This window comes from Lycium ferocissimum, chromosome 2 (genome assembly GCF_029784015.1).
Source record: "Lycium ferocissimum isolate CSIRO_LF1 chromosome 2, AGI_CSIRO_Lferr_CH_V1, whole genome shotgun sequence".
NCBI classification, from domain to species: Eukaryota; Viridiplantae; Streptophyta; class Magnoliopsida; order Solanales; family Solanaceae; genus Lycium; species Lycium ferocissimum.
In genome coordinates this window covers 55288658-55315557 of record NC_081343.1, presented here as the reverse complement: position 1 = coordinate 55315557, position 26900 = coordinate 55288658, and the positions used below count along the sequence as shown (strand labels likewise).

The 26900-nt window shown below is 37.2% G+C and overlaps 1 protein-coding gene across 1 annotated transcript; it reads left to right on the top strand.

Moving 5' to 3' along the window:
- Positions 1 to 850: 850 nt before the first annotated feature.
- LOC132045654 (protein MOR1) lies at positions 851 to 26900 on the top strand. The gene is made up of 54 exons (XM_059436233.1): positions 851 to 1251; positions 1378 to 1483; positions 1571 to 1694; positions 3733 to 3812; positions 3894 to 4071; positions 4166 to 4230; positions 7060 to 7142; positions 8490 to 8575; positions 8748 to 8861; positions 9871 to 9990; positions 10547 to 10649; positions 13087 to 13223; positions 14493 to 14558; positions 14651 to 14768; positions 14874 to 14914; positions 15549 to 15614; positions 15685 to 15789; positions 15897 to 16002; positions 16759 to 16871; positions 16967 to 17054; positions 17197 to 17297; positions 17453 to 17560; positions 17649 to 17754; positions 17948 to 18027; positions 18099 to 18245; positions 18322 to 18397; positions 18490 to 18614; positions 18698 to 18808; positions 18888 to 19037; positions 19153 to 19227; positions 19325 to 19406; positions 19532 to 19653; positions 19735 to 19836; positions 19920 to 19994; positions 20077 to 20172; positions 20247 to 20348; positions 20461 to 20562; positions 20987 to 21169; positions 21241 to 21352; positions 21548 to 21624; positions 21718 to 21797; positions 22245 to 22307; positions 22406 to 22532; positions 23548 to 23670; positions 23755 to 23832; positions 23973 to 24131; positions 24238 to 24396; positions 24649 to 24746; positions 24850 to 25006; positions 25090 to 25203; positions 25340 to 25435; positions 25526 to 25597; positions 25682 to 25982; positions 26105 to 26900. Exons 1-54 carry the CDS (start codon positions 1092 to 1094, stop codon positions 26368 to 26370), a joined length of 6084 nt encoding a protein of 2027 aa, XP_059292216.1. The 5' UTR covers positions 851 to 1091; the 3' UTR covers positions 26371 to 26900.

Here is a 26900-nt window from a genome sequence, read left to right as displayed (position 1 = left end):
TAAACTGCTCATCAATTTGAATTCCAAATTTTTACAAGTTTCTCTTCTCTTGGGTCCCACCACAACCCCAACTTCAAAATACACCGCTCAACCACAACAAATCAAGCTTAACACCCCCACGCGCCCACTATTATACTCGTTTGAATTTGAATCAAAATACTTCCCTTTAAATTGTTGACTGAATGTAATTAAATAGTACTAGTACTATTGTTTATTTAATTGTTAAATTTGAATTTGACCATATACATTCATTTAGTTTAGATTATGACACAACATTTAATTTATTTAACTAAACATTTCAAACAATTATATAATAATATCCTAACCTCTTTTATCATATAGACTATTTCAATGAAATTGAACTAAAAAATATAATTGATTTAAAATGCATTCACTTAATTAAAAATAAATATTTTTGAAACTTCAACAAACTCAAGAAGGAAAAACTCAATCTTTTTTTGGATGAAATTTCTTTGAAACAAACTAATTTGGAACATGATTGAATTTCAATCAATAATGATTGTGGTGGAGTGATAAATATCCATTCATCCTTAATTAAAAGATTTCGAGTGCGAGATTTAGAATATGAATTCGCCTTTTTCAGAACACTTTACCATACATTTTCCAGCGCAAATACAAATTTAGTCAGGATCCAATAGAGGTATCGATGCCTCAAAAGAAAAAGTTTGCAAAAGATTATTATTTGAATGTTATAAGTACAATTCAGTATTCAATTTAACATAATAATAATAATAATATGAGATAGCTGAAAAATATTAGTATTGCTCACTACATTCACGCTCCTTCCTCCGAGGGTGGTTCTTTTTCCCATTGAAGCGTAAAACATAAATTAGTCCTCTCCTCTCTCTTCTCTCTGTGTGTTTTTTGAAACGAGAAAGATAAAAGGTATTATTATCGCACTCGATTTTCCCAAACAAACTCGCCGGCACTCGGCACAGACCAAAACGACAATCAAAGAAGCAAAAACGGCCGCTTCCCCTTTTTCCGGGTGCGTTTCCGATCGGTCTTTATATCAACAAATTCATATACATTTTCAAACGTATCTATACAATATATAGGTTATTATTACAATGTCGGAAGATGAGAAGTTGTTGAAAGAGGCAAAGAAATTGCCATGGGATGAGCGATTAACTCACAAAAACTGGAAAGTACGAAATGACGCTAACATTGACCTTGCCGCTGTGTGCGATTCCATTACTGATCCCAAAGACCCTCGCATACGTGAATTTGGTGAGTCTTAGGGTTTTGATTCCGCTAGATCTGGATTACTAACCGTACGATCTCCTTTTTTAGCGATCTGTATGTAATGTGATTGTATTTGTGATAGATTTGAATGTTTTTGGATTTTTTTTTTAGGTCCGTTTTTTAGGAAGGCTGTAGCGGATGCAAATGCGCCAGCACAGGATAAGGCACTTGATGCTTTGATTTGTTATTTGAAAGCTGCTGATGCTGATGCTGGGAGGTAATAAGGGTTTACTTTAATTACTTACTTTTTATTTAGTTTTGTTTAATTTGTTGTTTGTGTTGGTTAATTTTAATTGATGTGTAGATATGCGAAAGAAGTATGTGATGCAATAGTGGCTAAATGCTTAACGGGAAGGCCGAAGACAGTGGAGAAGGCGCAGATGATATTTTTGCTTTGGATAGAGTTGGAAGCTGTTGAGGCATTTTTGGTATGTCTTAAAATTAATTCAACAATGCTATGCATTTTCCAAATGCTTACTGTGTACTTGGTAGAACTTTTAGGCGTAATTGAGTTGAAGTTAGTGGAAGTAAAATAGCAAACAATATGGAAGTAAAGGTTTTGGACTTAAAATATTCTTTCAGATAGCTACTGTTTTTTCTTTAAATTTTTGTTAATGCTTTTGTTTTATATACGATTGGAGCTTATTTGACTTATTAAATTTCGTGCCAGACATTACGTAGCTGGAAATGTTATTGGCAATGTATATGCCTCTTTGTCTGAGAGTTCAGTGGCGTCTTATTTGTACTTTCTGCTATTTATTGTTAGAAAACTAAAATGTGTAGTCATTATGAAGTGTTAAAAGTGGATTGAGCTGCTAAAGGGCTGTTAGTGTTGACTCAAGGTTGTGTGACTGTGGCATATTTGGTGGTTAAAGAATAGAGTTAGAACGCTTCCATGGAAATACTTTATATTTAATGTCTTCCTGAATGCTGTGAACAATATTATTAAGTAAATAGAGGTTATCACGGTGAAATATCCAAGCAATGGAAACAAGAAGCAGGTACACATTCAGGGGTTGGTTGGTAGGATGTATTTGAGAAAATAATACATGTATTAGCTTTAGTATTATTAATTCATTGTTTAGTAGTGTTTTTTTAACCTATGTTACTAATACCTGTATTAGTTATGCACCCTATTCAGTATTATTTTTATATACATAGCAAAGCTTCATCAAAAATACCAGTTCTATTCCTATTCTAATACACCTATTCAGTACTATTCCTATTCTAATACACCATTTTCATTTAATACAGCAAACCAAACAGTCGATAAAAAATAATGCTAGCATATCTAATCCCAACATTACTAATACACCATATTCAATACTATTCTTATATGCCGTACCAAACGACTGCTCAGTTGTTGTTAAGCACTTATTCTTAGGCAGTTGAATAGTTAGTGCGTATGAAAACTTTAGGCAAAACTGAGTATAGTTACTTTATAATTGCTAATTCGTTAGGGGATATTTCCTGAGGTAGTGAATCTAGCTCTGAACACATTGTTTTGTGCCTTTTCTCTTTCAAGACTGGTAATAGGGCTGATGTCAGCTGTTCTTTTAGTATTTTCGTCACCAGGTGACTTCTGAAACCCTCACTGTATAACTAGAAGACTTTCTTGTGGACTTTTCGTTAAAAAAGACGAACTGTTTTTGCTATAGACTGTTGACTCTTATCGTTTTGTATAAAATCCATTTATTTTCTTTCTTTTAGATCATGCGCTTTAGAGTTGCACTTGGAGGGTAAAAAGATGATTGATACTAGGAATTGGAGGCCAAAACTTAACTAGTATGGAGTTATGTGCTTCAAATTTGCCACATATGTTACCCGCAAGGGTGGCTCAGTTGGTTGAGCATGAGGCTTTCATAATGGAGGTCTCAAGTTCGAAACCCCCTGCCTACGACAGCAGGGGATTTGCCTTCTGGGTCGAGCTCGTCGCACCGGGCTTGCCTAGTGCGGGTTACCTCTCTTGTGTGGTTTGCGAGCTATTGCACAGGAGCTGGGTTTACTCCGTGCGCACCCGAGGGGTAACGGCTGCGGGTTCCCATGTCATCAAAAAAATTAAAAAAAATTGCCACATATGTTAGGGACTAAAATCTATGATTCTGTAGGCAGAAAGTCGCGATTGAATTATGAATAAAAGTCATGATATAATTAAGAAGGCATGGTAATTTGAAATAATGAATTTTATATGTATTAAGAGTCTATCCAACTCCTAAACGCTGAGATTCACTGAACCAACTGCTTCTAGTTTGGATCATTTTACGTTTGAAACACGCTTCTCTGAAGTGCATGGCTTCATGAAGCAATAGTGAAGCGCATGGCTTCATGGCTTGGTTTTATCTTCTCTCCACTTGAATAATAGTCGTGTTTTGCGTTCTTTTTGTGCATTTCTTGATTTTTGTTCCAGGCTTCCTCTGCTATACATTTTATTAGTTGCCTTTCTCACAAATACAGTTCATATTTTAGGATGCTATGGAGAAAGCAATTAAAAATAAAGTTGCCAAAGCTGTGGTTCCTGCGATTGATGTCATGTTTCAGGCTTTGAGGTTTGTGAATATCTATCTTAACATGTTAGCTTATTCTTCTTAGTTCGTAATTAGATCATGACACTTTACCAATATGAATAGTGAATTTGGGATAAAGATTATTCCACCAAAAAGAATCTTGAAGATGCTCCCTGAATTGTTTGACCATCAAGATCAGAATGTTCGTGCTTCATCTAAGGGGCTGACACTGGAGCTCTGCCGCTGGATTGGAAAAGATCCTGTGAAATCAATATTGTTTGATAAAATGCGTGATACAATGGTATACTGCTACCTAGGAAACTTCTGGTGCTTTTATGGTGTGGTTTTGGATTATTCTTCACCTTACCTTTTTCTCTTTCTTTTTTCTTCTTAAGAAAAAAGAATTGGAAGCTGAGCTTGTCAATGTTACGGGGACGGCTAAGCCAACACGCAAAATAAGGTATTTTTTCTGATAGGACAAATTTTGTTTGTTTTTCTTTTTTCTCATTCTATAGATGTTTATCCAAATTTTAGCTGGAAAGGTGTGTTATTTATGCTAAAGTCATAGTTATTTGTTTCATTTCTCTGATTGTGTGGTGATGGAGTCTTGACTTGGTCATCTTTTTGAGGACAAAGATCAATCATTGAGGTGACAGGTGCTTGATAAAGAGACAGATTGCACCTCACTATGTCCTTGCAAAGATATTAAGACCTTGAAGGATCTGTTTGCTCAAGTCCCCCGAGTACGTTCTTTTACCCTAGCAGGTGCATTGGAAGAAACACGGTCTAGGAAATCCACCTTGAATCATCTAGGAATGACCTCTTTAGTAGGGCTGCATGGCACAGAAACGAGAAAGAACTGTGTAAGCTTATTAAGAGCACGCAATAGAACTTAACATACACATACTCATTCTAATTGAGGCGCAATTTTTGAAGACAAAGGTAAATTAATTAGGTGACAGACACTCGATAAAGAGGGAGATTGCACCTAACTATAAGATAAAAGACCATGAAGGAGCAGCTCTCTCAAGTCTCCTCGTCGCATTTATAGTAGCAAGTGAATTGGAAGATGCTTTCTAGGAATTCCACCTTGGCTTATCCAGGAATGACGCCTTATGGCGGGGCTGCCTAATGCAACAACTAGAAAGAAAGCCGTGAAAGCTCAATTAAGAGTATGCAAATTGAACTTAAGCTATACGAGCTCTCATTTTATTGTTAAAAAGAATACAGTTATGAAAAAAAATACAGCTACGTAAAAATTAGTTACGGATAAATGCTTGAAATTAGATTACCTGATTCCAACAGTCAATGGGTTGATATCATGATCCTTCTCTGACATTTACTTAGTTCATAACATTGGTGTAGAAATTACCGCATAGCTGATCAAAAGCTTAAATTTGTCAATGTTATAGTTAAGCTTTCTTTTGCTGGTTGTTAGCTGACAAAAAGCTCTATCAAGAGCACAAACAAATAAAACTTAAGTTACATAAGCTCTCATTCTATTGGTTGTCTTTTTCTGAAGACAATATAAATCCATTAGGTGCAGGCACTTCATACAAGACCGATTGCACTTGACTATATGATTTGTAACCATAAAGACCTCGAAGAAGCTACTAGCTCAAGTCTCCGCACCATAGCGGGTGGTTTGGAAGAAAATGTCTAAGAATCCCATCTTGAATTATGTAGCAGTGACCCCCTATAGCAGGCCATGAAAGCTCTAATCAAGAGCACAGAGCTAGATTTTAAGTTGCATAAGCTCCCATTTTATTGTCCCTTAAGATGCATGCATGTAAGAATTAGAGCCTGTTTGGATGGGCTTATGGCTTTTGACTTATAAGCTAAAAACCATAAGTTAGAAATTCTAGCTTATGGCGTTTGGCTTATTTTTTGTCCTTTTGGCTTAAAAACAAGTGCTTAAAAGCACCTTTTTATTTTATCCAAACACTACAAAAGTGCTTAAAAGCTATTTTGGCTTAAAAGCAGCTAAAACAAGCCAATCCAAACAGGCCCTTAGTTAGTAACAAATGCTTCAAAATAGATTCCCAAATTTCAACAGTCAATAGGTGGATATCCATGATGATCCCTCTTCAACATTTTATTATTTTATACTATTAGTATAAAAATGAATACATAGCTGATGGATCCTCAATAGCTAAAATTTGTCAACGCTTTAATTTGATTCTTTTGCTGGTTGTTTGCTGGCAAGTTGGAGCCACATTAGGGGGATTCCTTGTGACCTATTATACTTTGGTGGTTGTTTATTTCAGTGTGATGTTTGTTGTGTTTAGTGGGAGCTTGATGTCTCTGGTGGATTCTCTGATATGTTGGTGTCTGGTTGCAAGTTGTGTTGGAAGTTGACTTCACTAAAGTTTAAATGATTTATTCTTCTTTAAATGAGGCCCGAATAGTAGCTACTACATGCTGCGGAATATTTGAAAAATGTGGTAGGTTATTATCATGGAAGGTTGGGAAGGCATTGCAGATGGAGATAATAGAAATGAGATTCTGAGAAATGGAGAAATGCCTGTGGACTGTGGACTTAGATGAAAGAGACGTGAAGATTTAGGTTGAGGAAATGGAGTCTTTACTATTCATTTCAAAAAAGGTTGAGAAAATGGAGTCTTTGCTATCTTTGAGGATTATTTGGATAACTGCAGATTCCAAATTCCAAATTCCTTCTTAGGGTTCTAAGAAGAGATGATCAGGGTTTCGTTTTCCATGTAGATGTTTTGAGTACAGTGCTTTAGGAATTATATAGATGTGTATATCTTATTCTTTGCTTCACATTTGCTGTCTATGTGATGATGTTATTTAGTACTACTAGAAATTGGTGGTACTGTACTCACAGTGAGTCAGTAACTATCTGTATCCAACTTGTAAGCTTGCTGCTCGCTTGTACAATATTTTCTGTACTTGTGTAGGCTGTGGATTGTGAAAGGACACATGCAGTATTGATAAGTGGAATGTATGATCTTTGTTGACCGAAGAATGTAAACATTTGTGTCAGAACGTATCCAGACTTGACAGTCTCTTGCAAGTTTCTTTGTATTCTTGCTAAACATGTACCTGCTAATAAACATTCTAGTTAAACATGCTTGCTTTTACCGTGTTAGGTTTGATGTTGATTGAATATTTTCTATTCTAAAGATTTGGGCTGCCATGTGGGGGATCACCTAATGATTTTTAGTCAGGACCATTCTTTTCATGCATATTTGTGTCTGCATGCCTGATGAACATCACAATGATTAGCAATATTGTTTGTAAACTTTCGTTTTTTATTTTTTATCAGATCCGAGCAGGACAAAGAGCCAGAGCAGGAAGCAGTTTCAGAGGCAGTTGCCTCTGGCCCTTCAGAAGAATCTGCTGCAGACAGTATGTTACTTAACTGAAGATTCCTTGTCCGTTTGAATCAGTGTTTTCTAGATAAGTCAAAAGTCTTTTAGCACACCAAGATAGTGTCAAATATATGGACAATTTAGATGGGGTTGGGGGGGGGGGGGGGTTGACTGTGGCTGAACCACAATAACATATCAAGTCAGTGCAGCTTTCTACGCAAAGGGGTATTCTCTATTTACACTTGTAAAAAAAGATCTTGTTAATAATCACTCTCAGTATTGTGGAACATTCTCATATTTCTTTCATGACAAAATAAGATAAATTGATTGGTATTCTTCTCTATGCCAATCTTCTGCAATCTCCAACTTGACTTTTGCTTCATCTACTAGCGTTGGCGATTTTTTTTGGTTTGTTGAGAAAAAGACCAATGTATTGTAAACATTGAGAATGAATGGTCATATATGTGACATGACATTAGTTGCATGGATAGTTATGGGGGCCAGTCCTTTTTGTAATTGTCTATCGGAAACAGCCTCCCTACCCTCACAAGGTAGGGTAAGGTCTGTGTACACTCTACCCTCCCCAGACTCCACCTTGTGATTTTATACTGGGTTTGTTGTTGTTTGGGTTCTATGGAGGAAAAGACATTAGAGAACTTTTAATGGGATAGGGAATCAAATTTTTGAGATTTGAAACTTCTCTTTATTTCTTTTGTATTTTTGGTGCAAAATGGAAATCCTACTTGTGTAGACAGTGGGGGGTCTTAGTAGCTCAGTTGTTGGCTGGCTACCTGGACTTTCACCCTGTTGGTGAGGGTTCGATTCCCCACCTTGTAATCATCTCCCCCATTTCTCGTTCCCCTACCCCCTATGTAATTAAAAAAATGTTATTAAAAAGAACTTGTGTATACAGTTGACTAGATTCTTGGGAGGCACCTAATGTATTTCCAAGCATCACCCTTGTAAATATCATACCATCTTCATGATTCAGTGAAATGACTATTCACCAGCACAAGCGCTGTGTAACTTTGCCTTTAAAGCTTAGGCAGATGGAGAAATCACCTAAAAATACTTTATATATGTATATTGTAAAGAAAACCATTAAATCACAACAACATTTGATGATTTTCCCAATAGTCAGGCTGCTCTTCTTTAAAGTAACCCATTTCACTATTTTTTTTTTGGCTTAGTTGCTGTTTTGCTCCTTGATTAAGCACTAGAAGATGCTATTTTTGTCAATGGAAACAAAGTGTATACTACAATTTATTGCAACCAGGGAATTGCAACTAATTGCACCAATTTAATGTTAGAATTATTTATTCTCAATGTCAAAATTTTCTTTGCACTTTGAATTATCCCGCCTGACAACACCCTCTTCTTTCAGTTCCGCAGGAGGTAGATGAGTATGACCTTGTGGATCCTGTTGACATTTTGACCCCTCTGGAGAAGACAGGATTTTGGGATGGAGTGGTCAGTGTTTCCTCTTATTCTTTTAGGCTTCCTGTTCATTTTATTGGATTAAACTGTTAGGATTTTTTAGGTTTGAAGTTCTGTGGCATTCTGTTACAGATTTGACGAATTTATTTTACTAGTGTCACACACATATTCATTCATTGGTTTGTTTTTCAATTGGTTTCTGTAGAAAGCAGCCAAGTGGTCAGAGCGTAAAGAGGCTGTTGCAGAATTAACTAAGCTTGCATCTACAAAGAAAATCGCACCTGGTGATTTCGCAGAAATTTGCAGGACCCTTAAGAAGGTTTCTAATTTTATTGTCCTTGGTTAAAGAAGTTGATATTTTAGCCGTTGCAGAGTTTGTGATTGCTAAAGTCTAGCTGTCAGTGGTTCTTTGTTTTGATTGTTGATCAGTAGTTATTTCTTGTTGATTGGGAAGTACATAATGATAAGTTTGATAGGTTTAAAGAAGAAAAGCATTGCTGAGTGCTACCTTATACTTATGTGGCTCTCTGTTCATTATGATGTCATCATAATCTCAAGAAAAAATCGATTCAAAGAGGATAACAGATAGCATTCACTGGAGGTGAAATCAGCCAGTGGTGCCTGTTGAGTGTCGCACATAGGTGGAAGAAATGGGTTGTTGTCTCCTTATATTGTCTTGCGCCATCCTCACCTCATGAGCTAGCTTTGGGTTGAGTTAGTTCCAAGGTCCATTCTTTAACAGCCTAACCATGAGATGGATCTACTGGGTGGTAATCAAGCTTAGATGGAGGGCCTGTACTTTATTTCTGATGTACATATCTCATCTCTTCGCACATTAAAAGGTTCTAGCTGAGTTTGTATGAGCATGGGCTATGTACATGCCTTATAAATTCATGGATGTCTGCTTTTTGCATCAATGAGGTGAATTGAGGCTTATGCTGGAACTTGGTGAAACAGTGTTTTGTTTGCTAAGTGTCGCTTCACCTACAGTTCTGAGATGTTATTGTTGATTGCGGGTTCACCAACTGTTTCAATTTTTTTTCTTTGGGAACCGATGAAGGGTTTTTCTCTTCTAATTTTATATTCTTACCTTTTAGGTTCGGCGGTACTACTCACTTTGTGTATTTTTGTGTTTGTGGCGTTTTGACCACATCGTTGTAATCTAGCTCAAGTTTCTAGTTCATTTCTGATTTCATAATTTCTTGTTGTAAGAATAGTATGCATGTGGCATTATATTGATGGGTAATTATCTATTTATTTATTTTATATTGCGCATTTGGTCATGCTGTCTTTCACTGCAAATTTACTGTTGTCTTGTGACTTTGCAGCTCATTACAGATGTAAATATTGCCGTTGCAGTTGAAGCCATCCAGGCAATCGGAAATCTTGCAAGGGGACTGAGAACACATTTTTCAGGAAGCTCTCGCTTCTTGTTGCCGGCATTACTGGTAAGCATTTGACTTTAAGACGATTATCTTTCTCTGAAGTTACCAGTTTAAAAAAAAAAAGACGATTATCTGTTAGTTACTTGGCACATGTATATCTCTTTTTGTGTCAGTAGGTTCTTTTATTTGTCTTTGAGAACTTGCTATTTCGTGGACCTTAAGTTAGTTCCCATGTTTGGAAATTGAGTTCTGCGTCCGTCCCTTGCTGGGCTTGCAAATGGAAGACAGGTCTCTGAGGATGGTCAGCCTCCATTCACCACCTTCACCGTTGTTGATCTGGAGGTGTTTGCCGCATTAACGCGCATTAATGCTTAATATTTTGTTTCAAGCTCCTATTATGCGTCTCCTTTATTGGTTTTCTTCTGCTGTAATTTAATTTGAATGCCAAGTGCGGAGGTAGAACAAAAACACTCTACATGGACCTTATTCGAGAAGCCCATAGTTATAGTACATTGCATTTATCAGTAAATCATGTATGTAACCATTCTCTGTAGTATGTTCTTAGAATTTGTTTTTCGTCATTATTATATTTCTCTTTTCCTTGCTCTTTTCTTTATAGGAAAAACTGAAAGAGAAAAAACCAACTTCGATGGATGCACTTACTCAAACACTCCAGGCCATGCACAAATCAGGGTGCTTAAGTCTTGCCGATATTGTTGAAGGCAGGTTCCATTTTCAATTCTAAGTTTTTCAGATACTGCAACTGCTAATATAAATTCAACTTGTCGAAAATTTTAAGCAGTCATGTGTTGCTTCTCAATGTCCATAGTGATGATTTAATCCCTTTATCTATGTGATTCCTAGACATTCTTGCTTAAAAGAATTTTATTGAATTTATACTAGATGACTTCATGTCTTGCATTGTGAAGATGACAAACATCCAAGCATGCATCTGGTTTGTCTTACTGACTTTGTGCGAGATTTACAATAATAGCACCTTTGACACATGTTCAAGTTATTGGTAGCTTATACTTTTGTCCACAATTTGACTGAATAAGATTTGGATACCTGGTGGTTGCTACATGAGCCAAGAAACAACATCAATGATGCAACAGTATAGCTGCATCTATTGTCTAACACTACCCTGATGCTTACAGGAAGCACTTTGGTTACTGCTCACTTCTCTCTCTCTCTCTCTCTCTTTTTTTTTTTTTTTTGAGATGGTAACAGTTAGCCTATATATCCACAGGTTTACTGCATCCAAAAGTGTAGTCCCCTCCAAAAGTGTTACAACTTACATTGCCCTGACTATTACATTATATCATAACCAATCTAAAGCTGTATAAATATCTACTGTCTGATCTATCATTTCCTGCTTACACCAAAAGTAGTAAAATCCTAGGCAATTTGACTTCAATCTCTGCATGCTACTCTGTTTGTCTTCAAAGCATCTCTGATTTCTCTCCTTCCAAACTGTCCACCATATACTTGCTGGGTCAATCTTCCATCTCTCCTCCTCCTTTGCTGCATTTCCATCTCTGTTCCAACATTTCATCACCTCTTTTATGTTACCTGGTTTCACCCATTCAATTTTCCTCATCTTGACAAAGATCTGCCAAAGCTGGTCTGTCCACTTGCAATGTAAAAAAAGATGGTTGACTGTGTCTGCTTGTTCTCCACATAGGTAACACCTAGTAGTTGGAAGCCTCGCTTGTTCAAATTCTCATGAGTCAGAACTGCCTCCTTTGCTAATAGCCATGAGAAATACTTTACCTTGTAAGGTACTTTTGTTCTCCAAATCATCCTCCAAGGCCACCCTTCCACCTGATTATTTGTTGAGTTCAAGTCTCTGTATGCAGATTTGACAGTGAAGCACCCTTTGCTGTCAAGTTTCCATACCAAAGTATCACTCTACTCTGTTAAGTTGTTAAAGTGAACAATTGTGTTGTAGAAGTCTGCTATCCTTGGCATTTCCCAGTCATTCAAGTATCTTCTAAATTGTAAATTCCAACCCTGACCTGTCCACATTACAGCCACTGTAGCCTGTTGAGCTTGGCTTAAGATGTAGAGTTCTGGATATAGGTGCTTCAGAGATTCTTGACCACACCACCTGTCATTCCAAAAGGACACCTTCAGTCCATTCCCAATTTTAAAGTTTGATCCGGTCAAAACCAGTGGCCAGAGATTTCTAATGGATCTCCATATACTGCATCCATATGGAGTATTCACCATCTCTGTCATCCATTTATCTTCCATCCCATGCAATGATCACCTCCTTCCACAGTAAGTTTTCATTTGTTGCATAGCCATTTCATCAATAGGCTCTTGTTCTGCTTTGCCAAATCTCTGATGCCCACCCCTCCTTCTTTCTTACTGATTGTCATTTCTTCCCAGTTGACTAGGTGGAATTTCTTCTTGTCCTCATTTCCTTGCCTGAAAAAGTCCCTTCTCAATCTATCTATCTTTTTGATCACATTCACAGGAACTGGAAACACAGACATCATATAGGATGGCAGTGCATCTAGTACACTGTTCACCATGGTCAGTCTCCCCCTCAAAGAAAGATACTGACTTTTCCAGTTTGTCAGTTTCTTTTTCACACTTCTCAATCACCCCATTCCATATTTCCTTAGATTTGCTTTTTGCCCCCAGGGGCATACCCAAATAAATTGTGGGTAATTCCCTCACTTTTCCTCCCAACTTCCCTGCCAAAACTTCCACCTCTGCTACTTCATTGATTGGATTTATAAAGCTCTTTTAGTTTATTAAATTGCCTTGGGATTTTCCAGAAGGGCTTATAGTAATATGGAGCTATTTGTTTCTTTTTCAGGTTTATTGCTCTTCCCATCCCAGATCACTTGATCACTTTCTTTAAGCAGATACTTTTCTGTGTACATCAATTCAACCAGTAAAAACTACTATTATATATCATTTGAAAGTTTTTAGGGCATCTTCTAACCACACTGTTTTAAATCTTACGCTATTATTTGAAAGGTGTCCTTCCAAAAATTTTACTTTTATATATCTGTATTGGTTGAAATACTTCATGTTTTTGTGATGGAGGTTTCTTACACGTTGTCCTTTGCCTTGTAAATTGATTTCACTGAAGTGAAATATTGTATTAGAAAAAATAGTTAATTTATTTATATTCTTTTGCAGATGTCAAGACTGCCACGAAAAATAAAGTTCCCCTAGTGCGATCTCTGACTTTAAATTGGTTGACGTTTTGTATTGAGACAAGCAACAAGGCTGTTATTCTAAAAGCGCATAAGGAATATGTTCCCATTTGTATGGAGGTTAGTTCGATGGATGTCATGTCCTTTGTTTCTGATAGTGGTCCTTTTTCTTTTGATATTTTATCTTCTGTATAATGAATGCTCAAAATCAACTATTCCTTCCATCCCAATTTATGTGATACTTTTTCCTTTTTATTCTACCCAAAATAGAAGGATACATTTCTATATTTAGAATCAATTTAACTTTAAGCTTTTCATTTTGCCACTTAGTGAGTGTGATGAGTTATAGCCACACCCACACTAATATCTATGGCTTGTTTCAGACCACAAGTTTTAAAAGCTTTAGTCTTTCTTAAACTCCGTGCCCAGTCAAACAACATCACATAAGTTGGGACGCAGCGTATTAAACTTTGTTTTGGGAGTACAATAGTATTTGCTGATATTCTTTTGGTGTTTTTCAAATCGCCTTATTCTAAACCATGGTAGAAAAGATTGTGGTTTGCTGCAAATTTTTATGAAGAGCAAAACATTTAGTGATTTTGATGAAATTTAGCTATACATTGTTTTCCTTGGTACAGAATTCTCTGATTATTATCTTTTTGTAGATAGAATCATAGAATGACCTAGGATGATTTCGGTATGCCATGAAAATTTGAGCGCTTGTTTAGCTCGGTACAATAAACCCAATGTGGTCTAGCTTTTCTTAGGACCCCATGCAGAGCAGGAACTTAGTGTACTGGGTTTCCAGCTTGGTCAAATATGTTATAAACTGCAGTTGAAATGTATGAAATTAAAGTTAATGTGTACAAATGAGCATCTTTAATGCCCAAAATACATGAATTAGTCAATTTCTGCTAATTGCAAAATTTCAGAACAGGTAACCTAGCCATTTAGAGGAAATGGTCAGATTTAGTTCGATAGAGGAATATGTTTCTATTTCTTTCCTCCTTTTTTTTTTTTTTTTTTTTTTTTAAAAAGAAAAAGATGTTTTATTTTCAACTGCAATTTCGCTTGTGGCTTAGTTGAAGTCTATGTTTGGATAGTTACTGTTACAAGGACATTGTTCCTTTCCATTATCTGATAGCATGTGTCTTAGATGGTTTCATCAGGTCTTCCCTATATCCTCTTCCTTTGGTTGGAAGTGTTATTCACTTGGGCTTTTTTAGTTGCTTATTTGAATGGTGGACCTACACATGTTGAACTGCATTAGCTCTTTTTCATCTCCTGATAGCGGCTTACACTCTCTTATATTATTTAGCACTTGCCTATATTTGCTTCTTTTGCATGGAGGCCAAGTTTATGATACTGGTATATTATTATTTCTTACAGAGCTTGAATGATGGAACACCAGATGTTAGAGATGCTGCTTTTTCAGCCTTGGCAGCTGTGGCCAAGGTACTTATGTCTGGGATTTTTCTCTCTAATTGTAGAGCTTCTCACCTAATGTCCAATTGACAACTGTTGCTATATTTTTCCTTCTGCGTCAGTCGGTTGGCATGAGACCTCTGGAAAAGTCGTTGGAGAAATTAGATGATGTTAGACGGAAGAAGTTATCTGAAATGATTGGGGGCTCTGACGGTGGTCCGCCTGCCGCACTCACCTCTGGTTTGAATTTCTTTTGCTTTTACAAGTTTTCCATTGATATGCTGTGTTGTCTATTTATTACTTACATGTTCTGTCTTAACATGCACAATTGTTAAAAACTGCCAGGTGCAGTCTCATCATCAGGAGGAATTGTGTCTTCCACTCAGGTGACTATCTTTTTATATACTGATCAATTCTATCTAAAGTAATGTCGTGTAGGTCTATTTCAGTTAATTTGGACTTTACTATGCTAATGAATATATTTTCCTAAGTTAATTTGACTTCTTGTTTCTAGCTACAGCTTGATGTAACTGCATATGGAACATTCATTGGTACAATAAATTTTTGTTCCTAGCTACTTGGAGCAGTTTAGAACTATTTTTGCTGTAGTCTAGCTGATCCAACACTCCTTTGTTTTAAAAATCTTAGGGTAATCCAATATTTTTAAATGATCTGTCCATGTCAGTCTTAGGTGGATTTTTTTCTGCATGTCTTACAATGGCTGACATTATTTGTTTTGTTTTCTTTTAAAGATTTTAGGGTAATTGAATATTCTTAAATGATCTGACCATGTCAGTGTTAGGTTGATTTTTTATTGATATGTTTTCCCAGTTACTTCTCAGTTCACTTCGAGTCTGTTTCTTTAGTTCTTATCGTATTAAAGTTGCTCATCTGTAATCTCGGACTGTGATAGCTACCACAATGCAAACAATAGCAGCACTCCATTTTGTAATGATGCGTATTATTTTACAAAATATTTCCTTTTGAACCAAAAAGATTTCTTGCTCATCGTTCGTGTAGGGTGGATCACTTGTTAAGAGGTCTGCGGCGAGCATGCTGAGTGGAAAGAAACCTGTCCAAGCCGCTGTAAGTTTTGCATGCTTTTCCTCACTACAGTTATCTTTCTTCTTCCTCATTTGTCCCATATGATTCTCAGCCTCCTAGTAAGAAAGGGACATCTGCAAAATCTGGTACAAGTAAGAAGGGTGATGGAACTATGCAGTTAAAAGCATCTAAGCCTGTTGTAGTTGAAGAAGTTGAGGTGATGACTGTTATTTTCTTTTAACTTTTGTCTTGGCATCCTTTCATCATTCTTGATACTGTAAAAAAGCACACATGATTAATAAGTCAATTTTGATATATGAACAGCCTGCAGAGATGAGTCTTGAAGAGATTGAAAGTAAATTAGGGTCCCTTATACAGACGGAGACGATTACTCAGTTGAAGAGTGCAGAGTGGAAAGAGAGGCTTGAAGGTTCTTTTTTGGTCTTTTCAGATCCTTCTGTGCTTATCTAAATTCTAAGATGAAACCCTGCATGCTTAAGTTAACTCCTTCTCCCAACCCCCCTCCCCCCCCCCCCCCCCCCCCCCAAAAAAAAAAAAAAAAAAAAGATATACAATGGTGAATGGCCTAAATCCTACTTCCTCTTTACCTGAGAGTGATATACTGTATGTGGACTTGAAGCATACAACTAACATAGTATTCAGCTGAGAGTATCTACTATAATTTGTGGTTTTGATTCTCTTTGTTTTGCTATCTGTTTTTGCACTATGAACCTTGATAATGTTGTGGTCACTGCTTGTTTTGTGTCCTCTTGCTGTGTCAATTCTTTGAAACAAGGTGAAGGCCGTGCCACTTTTCTTTATTTAACCCTTACAAAGTTAGTGACATTTGATCCCCTTCCTATAAACCTTCTACCAGAATTTGTACTAAAAAAAGTATGTATGTACCATCCCCATAGCAGTTAGCATGCGTCCACGTAAGATGTGGATCCTCTTCAGTGAACTTTCGATTTGTCGAATGTTGCCGCATCTTAGTTATTTTTAATAGCATTTCTTTTTGTTTATATAACTTGCTAGTTTTCTCGATTAGTCCCTGCGGTTTTTCTTGCTTTTAGACCTGATGTGGAAACATCTTAAGTATGTAATATACTTTTCGATGCATTCCTTACACCTCCGTTCGTTCCTTTTGGTTTGACAGTTGATAATATTTCTCAACTATCTTATGCAGCTATTAATTCATTCAAAGAACAGGTAGAAGCATTACAACAGCTTGACCCTTCAGTCGAGATTTTGGTCCGTCTGCTCTGTGCTCTTCCTGGTTGGAGTGAAAAGAATGTCAAGGTTTTTCTCTTTTACCTGAATTGAACTTAGTGAAGTTGATTGATCTGGAAAGTCACATCCTTTCTTGGTTCTTGACAATGTATATCAAAGTGCAGGTCCAGCAGCAGGTTATTGAAGTAATTACCCACATTGCTTCAACTGCATCAAAATACCCAAAGAAATGTGTTGTCCTTTGCATTCAAGGTCTCTTCATCTTTTTCTTTTTCTTTTGAATGATGAGTTTTTTGTGTTAATATAAAATTACCTTTACCTCAAAAAAAAAAAAAAAAAAAGATATCTACCATGCAGTTTTTTGGCTGATTTTAAGTTGAAATTCATTTGTCAGGTGTAAGTGAAAGAGTTGCTGACATTAAGACTCGTGCTCAGGCCATGAAATGTCTAACTACATTTTGTGAAGCTGTGGGCCCAGGGTTTATTTTTGAGAGAGTAAGGAACATTTGTTCTTGTACTGTTTTTTATTGTTATTTTTATTTTTTTAAAACTTCATGTTATGAAATACTGTTATTTGGATTATGTTGTTGAAGTACGACTTATCTATACTTGTGTGTTACTCAGCTATTTTTGTATCTGCTTTGTTTTAGCTTTATAAAATTATGAAGGAGCACAAGAACCCTAAGGTTCTTAGTGAAGGCATATTGTGGATGGTTACGGCGGTCGATGACTTTGGTGTTTCACTTCTTAAACTGAAGGTATTCTGAGCTTATAAAAATCTGAATCCACTCAACATTGATTCACAATTTTAGGGTGGCTTAATCTAAACGGGCATTATTTCTATAGGATTTAATTGATTTCTGCAAAGATACCGGCTTACAATCCAGTGCCGCTGCCACAAGGAATGCAACCATTAAACTTATTGGTACTTTACACAAGTTTGTCGGTCCAGGTGAGCTGTCTTCTTGGAGTTTTTTTTTTTTTTTTTTGACGAGTTAAAAAGTATCGTTTATTCGTTAAAAAAGATATCCAACTTGTTTATTCTCAACCATGGGAGCGCCAAGGTCCTGTAGCTGTCTTCTTAGAAATTCTTACATGTCGTTTAGATTATTGCTGGGGCTGAAATGTACTTATTGTATTTACAGATATCAAAGGGTTCTTGTCAGATGTAAAACCCGCTCTGATTAGTGCCCTTGATGCAGAATACGAAAAAAATCCATTTGAGGTATAATTGATTTCCTTCAACATTGCTAATCCTTGTTACTTGTGGATTTAACTTCATCTCCATGTATGTAGGGTGCATCTGTAGTCCCAAAAAAAACTGTGAAGTCATCAGATACCCCTTCCTTGTCTAGCGGTGGGCTAGATAGTCTTCCACGCGAAGACATTAGTGGAAAGATAACTCCTGGTTTGCTCAAGGGGTTGGAAAGTTCTGACTGGAAGGTACTCCAAATGTTATTGATGTTATCAGCAATTGGTGTCTTAGTAGTACTGCTGTAATTCTTGTTTCGAATTTCAGGCTCGCTTAGAATCTATTGAAACTGTAAATAAGATTTTGGAAGAAGCTAATAAGCGCATTCAACCTACTGGAACTGGTACGGTGTTCATACTGTGCTGTGGGTAATTATCTTGCAATGGTACTGTGTGCATTGAAATGTCACTTCATTTCCCCCCCTTAACTGTGCAGGAGAGTTGTTTGGTGCTCTTAGGGGTCGTCTATATGACAGCAACAAGAATTTAATCATGGCAACTTTGTCAACTTTTGGTGGTGTCGCTTCTGCTATGGGACCGGCAGTTGAGAAGTCAAGCAAGGTTCAAGTTGTTCAGAACCTAGATTTTGTTGTTTCAGTCCTTTTTCTTGTTTATTGATTATCCAATTATATTTTTCATTGCAGGGTATTCTGCTGGACATATTGAAATGTCTTGGTGACAATAAAAAGCACATGAGAGAGTGCACTTTGAATACATTAGATTCTTGGCTTGCTGCTGTTCATCTTGATAAAATGGTTTCCATCTCTCCAGTTCTGTGCTATGTTTTAGTTTTGGTTTGAACTGTTCACCCCATTGACAACCATGTTATTTTAGGTGCCTTACATTACTACTGCGCTAACTGATGCCAAACTTGGTGCGGAGGGCCGCAAAGACCTCTTCGATTGGTTGTCCAAACAACTAACTGGAATGAAAGAATTTCCTGATGCTGTACATCTTCTAAAGCCTGTAGCCTCTGCTATGACGGTAAATTGATGGCTCTTGCACTAATCGTTTAGTGTCTGTTGTATAATCTTCGCCTCCTTTTACTGGACCTTATTGTCTATATCGTGCACTAAAGCGATTGCATTCTTTATATTAGGACAAATCAGCCGATGTTCGGAAAGCGGCAGAAGCATGCTTTGGAGAACTTGTTAGAGTGTGCGGGCAGGAGACGGTATATGAGCTTTAAATAGTTTTTAGTTCTTTCTTCTTATCAACCAATTAGTTGCTTGACATCTCTTTCATTTCTATTGCGTTACTCTCTGATGTAGGTGAGTAAGAACTTGAAAGATATTCAAGGACCTGCTTTAGCTATTGTTGTTGAACGATTGAGACCATATGGGGTACTTCAAGGTATACTATAAGCTATGTTCTAACTTTTCGTTTTCTTTGTCATTCAATTGTGATCGTATCTCTTGCCAAAATCTATCATTTCATCTTTGGTTTACGTGATTGCAATAATTATCATTGTTTATCAGAAACCTTTGATCTGGGAAGAACAACTTCCACTGGAACAACATCAAAGATGGGGTCAAAGATAGGAAAATCCACTGGTCCTGCGGATCGTACTTCTAGGCATGGAAACAGAGCTGGAGCTTCGGTATGTTTCTATATGGTTGAACAGCTGAAGGCAGGGAACAACTGGAGTAGTGATTTTTTTTCCTTTAATTTGTTTCTCTAGAGAGTTAATCCCGCAAGGAGCTCAAGGCAAGAGACCCTAATGTCTGTTCAGGACATTAGTATCCAGTCACAAGCTTTGATAAATGTCAAGGACTCAAACAAGGTATATCTATATTTCAGGAAATATTATATGTGTGATAGCTATTCCTTTTTGTTCGGTGGTGATATGACCACATACACTTACAGGGTGACAGAGAGAGAATAGTTGTTCGCAGATTTAAGTTTGAAGAGCCACGGTTGGAACAGATACAAGATCTTGAGGTTTCTGGAAGATTCATTTTAGGAAATTATAATAATTCTAGTTCTCATTTGATTGGTGAATCTCATTAATCTTTAATGGCAGACTGACCTGATGAAGTACTTCAGAGAGGATTTGCATCGGAGGCTTCTCAGTACAGACTTCAAGAAACAAGTTGATGGAATAGAGATGCTGCAAAAGGTGCTTTTTTATTATTAAATAGACGTTATTTGGGAATTGGCTATCATCAACCATATTCTTATTTCACATTTCAGGCGCTCCCATCAATTGGGAAGGAACTAATTGAAGTTCTTGATATAGTCCTGAGATGGTTTGTCCTGAGGTTCTGCGAATCAAACACTTCCTGCCTGTTAAAGGTTTCTTTCCTTGTTCTGCTTTAGTCCTTCCCTAATGCTTTCGTGTTTTTTTTGGCTCTGTTGCTTTCTCCCCTGCAGTGATTCCAGTACTTTACCGTTATAATTTTCTCAGGTTCTGGAATTTCTGCCTGAGCTTTTTGAGATGTTAAGGAACGAGGGATACATGATGACTGAAGCTGAAGCTGCCATTTTCCTTCCTTGCTTGGTCGAGAAGGTACTTGTCCAACGATCCCCTTAAAATTGTTGTGATGTTCTTTATGCTTGTTCTTTGAAGCTAATAGGTCTGTATGGGCTCTCTTTTGCTAGCTCCATAATTTTGTACAATTTGTTTGTGATTTCTTGCAGCATTTCCAATTCTGGCTGTTTGTATTATATTTAGTCTTAGTTGTGTGTATATATAAACATATAAGCCTGTAAATTGGGCAAACTGCGCTGTGTTAGATTTTTGGTTTTTATTGTAGTCTGGCATTGTTTAACTCTTATTGATACTATATTCTCATACTCACACACATGGATATTTAGATGTGTTGCTGATGCTTTATACATGTAACATCTCCTTTTTTAATAGACGCACTGCTTCTATTTTGTTCATATTAACACTGACCTGTCTGAAATATCTCCTTTCCATCTTTTCGCAGTCGGGCCATAACATTGAAAAAGTGCGTGAAAAAATGCGAGAGCTAACTAAGCAAATCATCCAATCATATTCTGCTGCGAAGACTTTTCCTTATATTTTGGAAGGCTTACGATCAAGGAGCAATCGAACTCGTATAGAATGTGCTGACCTTGTTGGCTACTTACTGGATAATCATGAAGCTGAGGTAAATATCTTAGTTATTGATCTTCTCATCTCTAGAGGTTGCTTAATCTCTTCTGTCCTTCCTGCTGATAGATTGGTGGACAATTAAAATCCTTGCAAGTTGTTGCAAGTTTAACAGCAGAACGAGATGGTGAAACTAGGAAGGCTGCTTTGAATACTTTGGCTACTGGCTATAAGATTCTTGGTGAGTGTTTGTGTTCTGTGAGGTTCTTTAGTTATGAATACTGGTATAAGGTTGAGTTTATCTGGCTTCGGGTGTTAGATTCCATGAGCCCTTGGTATGCGTGGTTTGCCGTCTGAAATATGCTTTTTCATTGAACTGGATGAATGGCAGAATAGTTTGGATGTAGGTTTAAGGTTCTAATTAAATGTCTTCCAGGTGATGACATTTGGAAATATCTTGGAAAGCTGACAGATGCGCAGAGAAGCATGTTAGATGATAGATTCAAGTGGAAGGTTGCGACGCGTTTCTGCTGTGTTTTTGCTTCATTGTTTTTTGTATCATCTTCCCTTACCATTCTCACAGCATTGCTTACTAATTTCTTCCAGGCAAGAGAGATGGACAAAAGAAGAGAGGGCAAACCTGGGGAAGCTAGGGCTGCTTTAAGGCGTTCAGTGAGGGATAGCGGGTATCTATTTCTTTGCCAGTATTGGGATCTTCTTGTTTATTGATACACTCACCCGTACGTCCAATTTATACAGTTTCAACTAGACAAGAAACATCTTTTGGAGGGTACTTTCGATGTTTAACGTTTTACTAGACAAGAAACATCCTTTGGAGGGTATTGAATAACCTCTTTTCCCAGGATTGCAAATCTAACATTTATGATAATCAACTGTCCAGGACCTGTAGGCTTATAGCACACTTTGACTGTGTAACTTACATTGAGAGTCTTCGTTTAAGTTATTTGTTTTATGTTTTTGTTTCTATGAATAAAATTATTTGTTATAAAATTTCATAGGCAGAATAACCACGTCTATTTGTGCTTTCGTTCTGTGTTTTGAACACAGGTTGAGCTCAAATTTCTTGTTACTTTCTTCTTTGACATTAGAAATTTTGATATTCTGTTCTTTAGGACTGATCTGGCAGAGCCAAGCGGTGAAGTTTCGCGGTCGATAGCTGGCCCAATCTTAAATAGGTGATCAAGAGATCCTTGCATCTTATTTCTCTTACAAATCTGAATTTAGATTTGCTAATTTTTTTCTTTGTATGTTTGTTTTATGTCTGTTTTTCCAGGGATATTTATAACAATACAGAGCTTCCAATGGAAAGAAATGTGAACTTACGGCCAGTTTCTGGTACAATTGGTCCCTCAGACTGGAACGAAGCTCTGGATATTATATCATATGATTCTCCTGAGCAGGTAGTTTCCCCTTTTTATTTTCATGGATTACGATTGACTATTTTATCCTAAACCCTTGTCATACCCCGTGTTTAAAGCAGTGTACGATTATATAAGCTTAAAAACTCCATACGCTGACCAACAACTGAATGGAAATAACCATTCGCGAAACAAGACTGTTAAGGATGTTTTTGACAGGAGATGTTTTCCAATTTTTCCATGTTTGGTTGGTCAATGTTGGAAAATATTTCCTCTAGGAAAACAAGTTCCTTGAAAATGAGGAAAATGACTTTCCTCTAACCCACCAGGGTAGGGGTAAGGTCTGCCGTCTGCGTACATCCCACCCTCCCTAGACCCCACTTGTGGGATCACACTGGGTATGTTGTTGACTTCCCTGGGGAAGTAGGTAATACAAGTTCCATAAGTGGCAGTCCACTCCTTCATATCCTTTCCAGCACACATCATAGCTTCCATCTCCACCCCCACCCCCACCCGTAACGTTCCTAGATTATTTATAAATGTTTTGAAATAATATTTTCCGCTTATTTACCTAACACCAGAAAATAAGTAACATATTCATTTATTTTCGAAGAAAATTTTTTCAGGGTGATGTTCTCCATATCCTAAATCATATCGGGTGATCCAAATGGATGCAAAAAGTTAACATGATCCTCAATGGGTGTGTTTTTGCTTTAGAATATGAATGGTATTTGTTGCCATTGAAATATAGAAATCTGGATCCCGAATTTAGATTGCTGGAGTATTATGTCTTTTGATGCTGTCGAATTGTTGTTTTTGGTTTTGGTATAAATTGCTGTTGCTAAACTTGTTATGAGTTTATCAAAAAATGCGTAAGTTATTTACAATCCAAGCACAACTTATGTTGCACTTTTCATTACAGCTGGTTATGCTTTCATCTTCTTGTTTGTTTGTGAGTCTGTCCTGGTTTTTCTGCTTTTATGGATTCATCACTAAAGAGGATTGAGCGTAACTGTCAAGTATTCACTGATGCGAGCAATCCTTTACCTTGTTGCAGTCTGTTGAAGGAATGAAAGTTGTGTGCCATTTGTTGGCCGTAGCAACCAACGATCCTGAAGGCAGCGCCATGGACGAAATTGTCAAAGATGCAGATAGGCTTGTTTCCTGCTTAGCTAATAAGGCACGATATTATTCATTCTTTTTGTAACTAATTCGTTGTTGTCTGTGTATGCTTCGAATTACTCATGTTCTAGATTGACTGCAGGTAGCAAAAACTTTTGACTTTAGTCTGATGGGTGCATCGTCGAGATCTTGCAAATATGTTCTTAATACACTCATGCAGGCATGTGGCTATCCAATTTCTATTAATTTTGCACCAACGCTGATTTTTCCTTGTATATATGATTATCAAGTATTAGAACACTTGTTGGACTAACACGTATTGGGACTTATCTCAATTTCTGATTGTTTCCTTGTTTGCAGACATTTCAGAATAAAACACTTTCTCATGCCGTAAAGGAGAGTACCCTAGATATCCTCATTACTGAACTCTTGCTTTGGCTCCTTGATGAGAGAGTACCACGCATGGATGATGGCAGTCAGCTCTTGAAAGCACTGAACGTTCTGATGCTAAAAATTTTGGTATTTCTGATTTTGAAATTCCATAAAAAGAATGCAGTTCACTATTACATTTGTTTTAGCTGAATTGTCCTGATTATTTTCTATCTATTTTTGGTCACTAAAATAGGACAATGCTGATCGAACATCATCCTTCGTTGTGCTGATTAATCTATTACGTCCTTTGGACCCATCAAGGTGGCCATCTCCAGCAACGAATGAATCTCTTGTTGTAAGAAATCAGAAGTTCTCTGATTTGGTTGTCAAATGTCTCATAAAACTTACAAAGGTAATTTTTCTTGCTTTTTGTTACAACAGTCCTGGGTTTTTTAGATTGTAATGACTAGGAATTCTTTAGCAGTATCTACATCTTTATGCAAATATGTTTGTGTGCCTCCTTTCTCCCTTTGTTCGATGTAGTGTGGTAAGTTTCTGAATGCAAAATCTATACAAGATCTCCCATGTTGCAGTAGTAGTAGACATGTTTCTTTCTTGAAGGTTGATATTGTGTCTATTAATTCCTTGGTTTCACATTTTATAGGTTCTTCAAAGCACCATATATGATGTTGACCTTGATCGCATCCTTCAGAGTATTCACATTTACCTGCAAGAACTAGGAATGGAAGAGATCAGGAGGAGGTATCTTTTAACTAGATTTCAGATTTTGCTTTTTGTTACGCGCTTTGATATGGACTAATTAAGTATTTTCTTTCCTAATCCTTGTCGTATAAAAAATTGAAAGAGCGGGAGCCGATGATAAACCTTTACGAATGGTGAAAACTGTGCTCCATGAACTTGTCAAGCTTCGTGGTACTGCCATAAAGGGTCATCTATCCATGGTGCCGATAGACATGCAACCACCACCCATTATTCTTGCCTACATTGATCTTAACCTTCAGGTCATGCACTTTTTAGCAGCCATATGCCTTTTCTGCGCTAGTACTTCATGTGGAGTTTCCAACTGATGTTAACAATCTTTCAGACCTTGGCAGCTGCAAGGATGTTGACTCCGTCTGTACCTGGCCAAACTCACTGGGGTGATTCTGCAGCAAATAATCCAGCACCAGCAACGCATAATGCAGATTCTCAGTTGAAGGTATAATGTGTTTGGCATCTTTTCTCTAGCTTGTTTTATCTTTCGAACTCCCCCTTTTTTTTTATTTTTTACTTTGCAATATAATTTTGTTGCATTGTACTGGTATAATAAAAAAGTTGTGTTGTGTGTTTTACAGCAAGAACTTGCTGCCATATTTAAGAAGATTGGTGACAAGCAAACCTGCACAATTGGTCTTTATGAGTTATATCGAATCACACAACTTTATCCCAAGGCATGATGCTCCATCCTTTTAAGTGTCAACTTAATTCCTTGCCTTTAAAGCTAAACTTCTCAGAATAAAATTTTATCCAATCTTTTTTAGGTTGATATATTTGCTCAGCTGCAAAATGCCAGTGAGGCATTCCGGACGTATATTAGAGATGGTCTAGCCCAGGTGTGCATTGGATCTCTTTGTTCTACACATTTATAGATTCATAGTTATCAGTCATGAAATAATTCTTGCGTCACGAAATTGCAGATGGAAAAGAATGCTGCTGCTGGAAGGACGCCCTCTAGTGTACCCATGTCAACTCCTCCCCCATCTTCACTAAACCTGTCTTCTCCCAAATTTGGCCCTTTATCTCCCGTAAATGCAAACCCATTGAATGAGGCAAAATCTGTAAACAATAAAGTTGAACCATCACACTTTAGTTTGCCACCGTCGTATGGCGAAGATGACAGACTTGGTAACACCCTCCTCTCAAGAGGGCTGTCATCTGAACATATGGAGTTACAGCAACAATTGGGCGAACAGAGAAATGATAGATTGCCTTCTGGAGGTACGCATGTGCTAAGCTATTTCTATTCTCGACTTTGTGTTTTCCTTTTTTTTTTTCTTTTTCATTTTGATATTTTAACTGTTCACCACAAATGTCGGTTACAAAGTAGTTTTTTGTTGCAGTTACTAGTGGAACGCTAGAAGCTATCCGCGAAAGAATGAAAAGCATTTCATTAGCTACAACCGTGGATAACACAGACCCAAGTAATAGACCACTAATGTCCATGAATGGTAACATCAGTCACGTGGTGTCAAGTCAAGCTCCTGGCACTGAACATTCTAGCGTTGAAAATACCCTTCAGAGTGGGGTTCTTCCCATGGATGAGAAGGCACTTTCAGGGCTCCAGGCACGAATGCAGAGGCTGAAGAGTGGATCTATGGAATTCTAGGTGACACAGCTGGATGATATTTTTTGGTCAAGTGTGATTCTTTGGGCATTCCCAGTGAACTTGCATCAGAAGATGCTTTATGTTCGCCGAGAAACACCTTGAACGCCTATATTGCAGTTGTCAGCTCATGCTGATTATAAGTGGAAAGCCTGCTCAAGCGTTGCCATCTGAATTTTATGGGACATAGATTGTGTTCTTGAGATCTCGGAGATAAAGTAATGCTTCAAGGTGTACCATAATGGTTCTTTCCGGCAGGGTTAGCTGTATATTTTTGTAGAGGTATCTACTGATTTGATTTGGTCTAATTTAATTGAGAGGCTCTTGTGTGTTTCAGAAAATCTTGATCTAGTATATCATGCCCCGATTGTAGCTAGGTTCCGGAAAGGTATCTGAGAGTGTTGTAAGCTATATGATGGCACCTAAATGTTGAAATCTTCCGATTTTTTCGTTTGTTTGCGGCTTTTTAGTGGGACACTCTAGAAAGGATAGTATTCTTGCTGCACCAGAAATAGCTTTTCTATTGAGACTAA

What these genes read in the sequence shown, in the direction of transcription:
- LOC132045654 (XM_059436233.1), top strand. Translation starts at nt 1,092, where the DNA reads ATGTCGGAAGATGAGAAGTTGTTGAAAGAGGCAAAGAAATTGCCATGG. An exon ending in TTGTAGTTGAAGAAGTTGAG is followed by an intron (nt 15,790 to 15,896) that starts GTGATGACTGTT and finishes ATATATGAACAG; the next exon opens with CCTGCAGAGATGAGTCTTGA. An exon ending in GCTGGCCCAATCTTAAATAG is followed by an intron (nt 22,308 to 22,405) that starts GTGATCAAGAGA and finishes CTGTTTTTCCAG; the next exon opens with GGATATTTATAACAATACAG.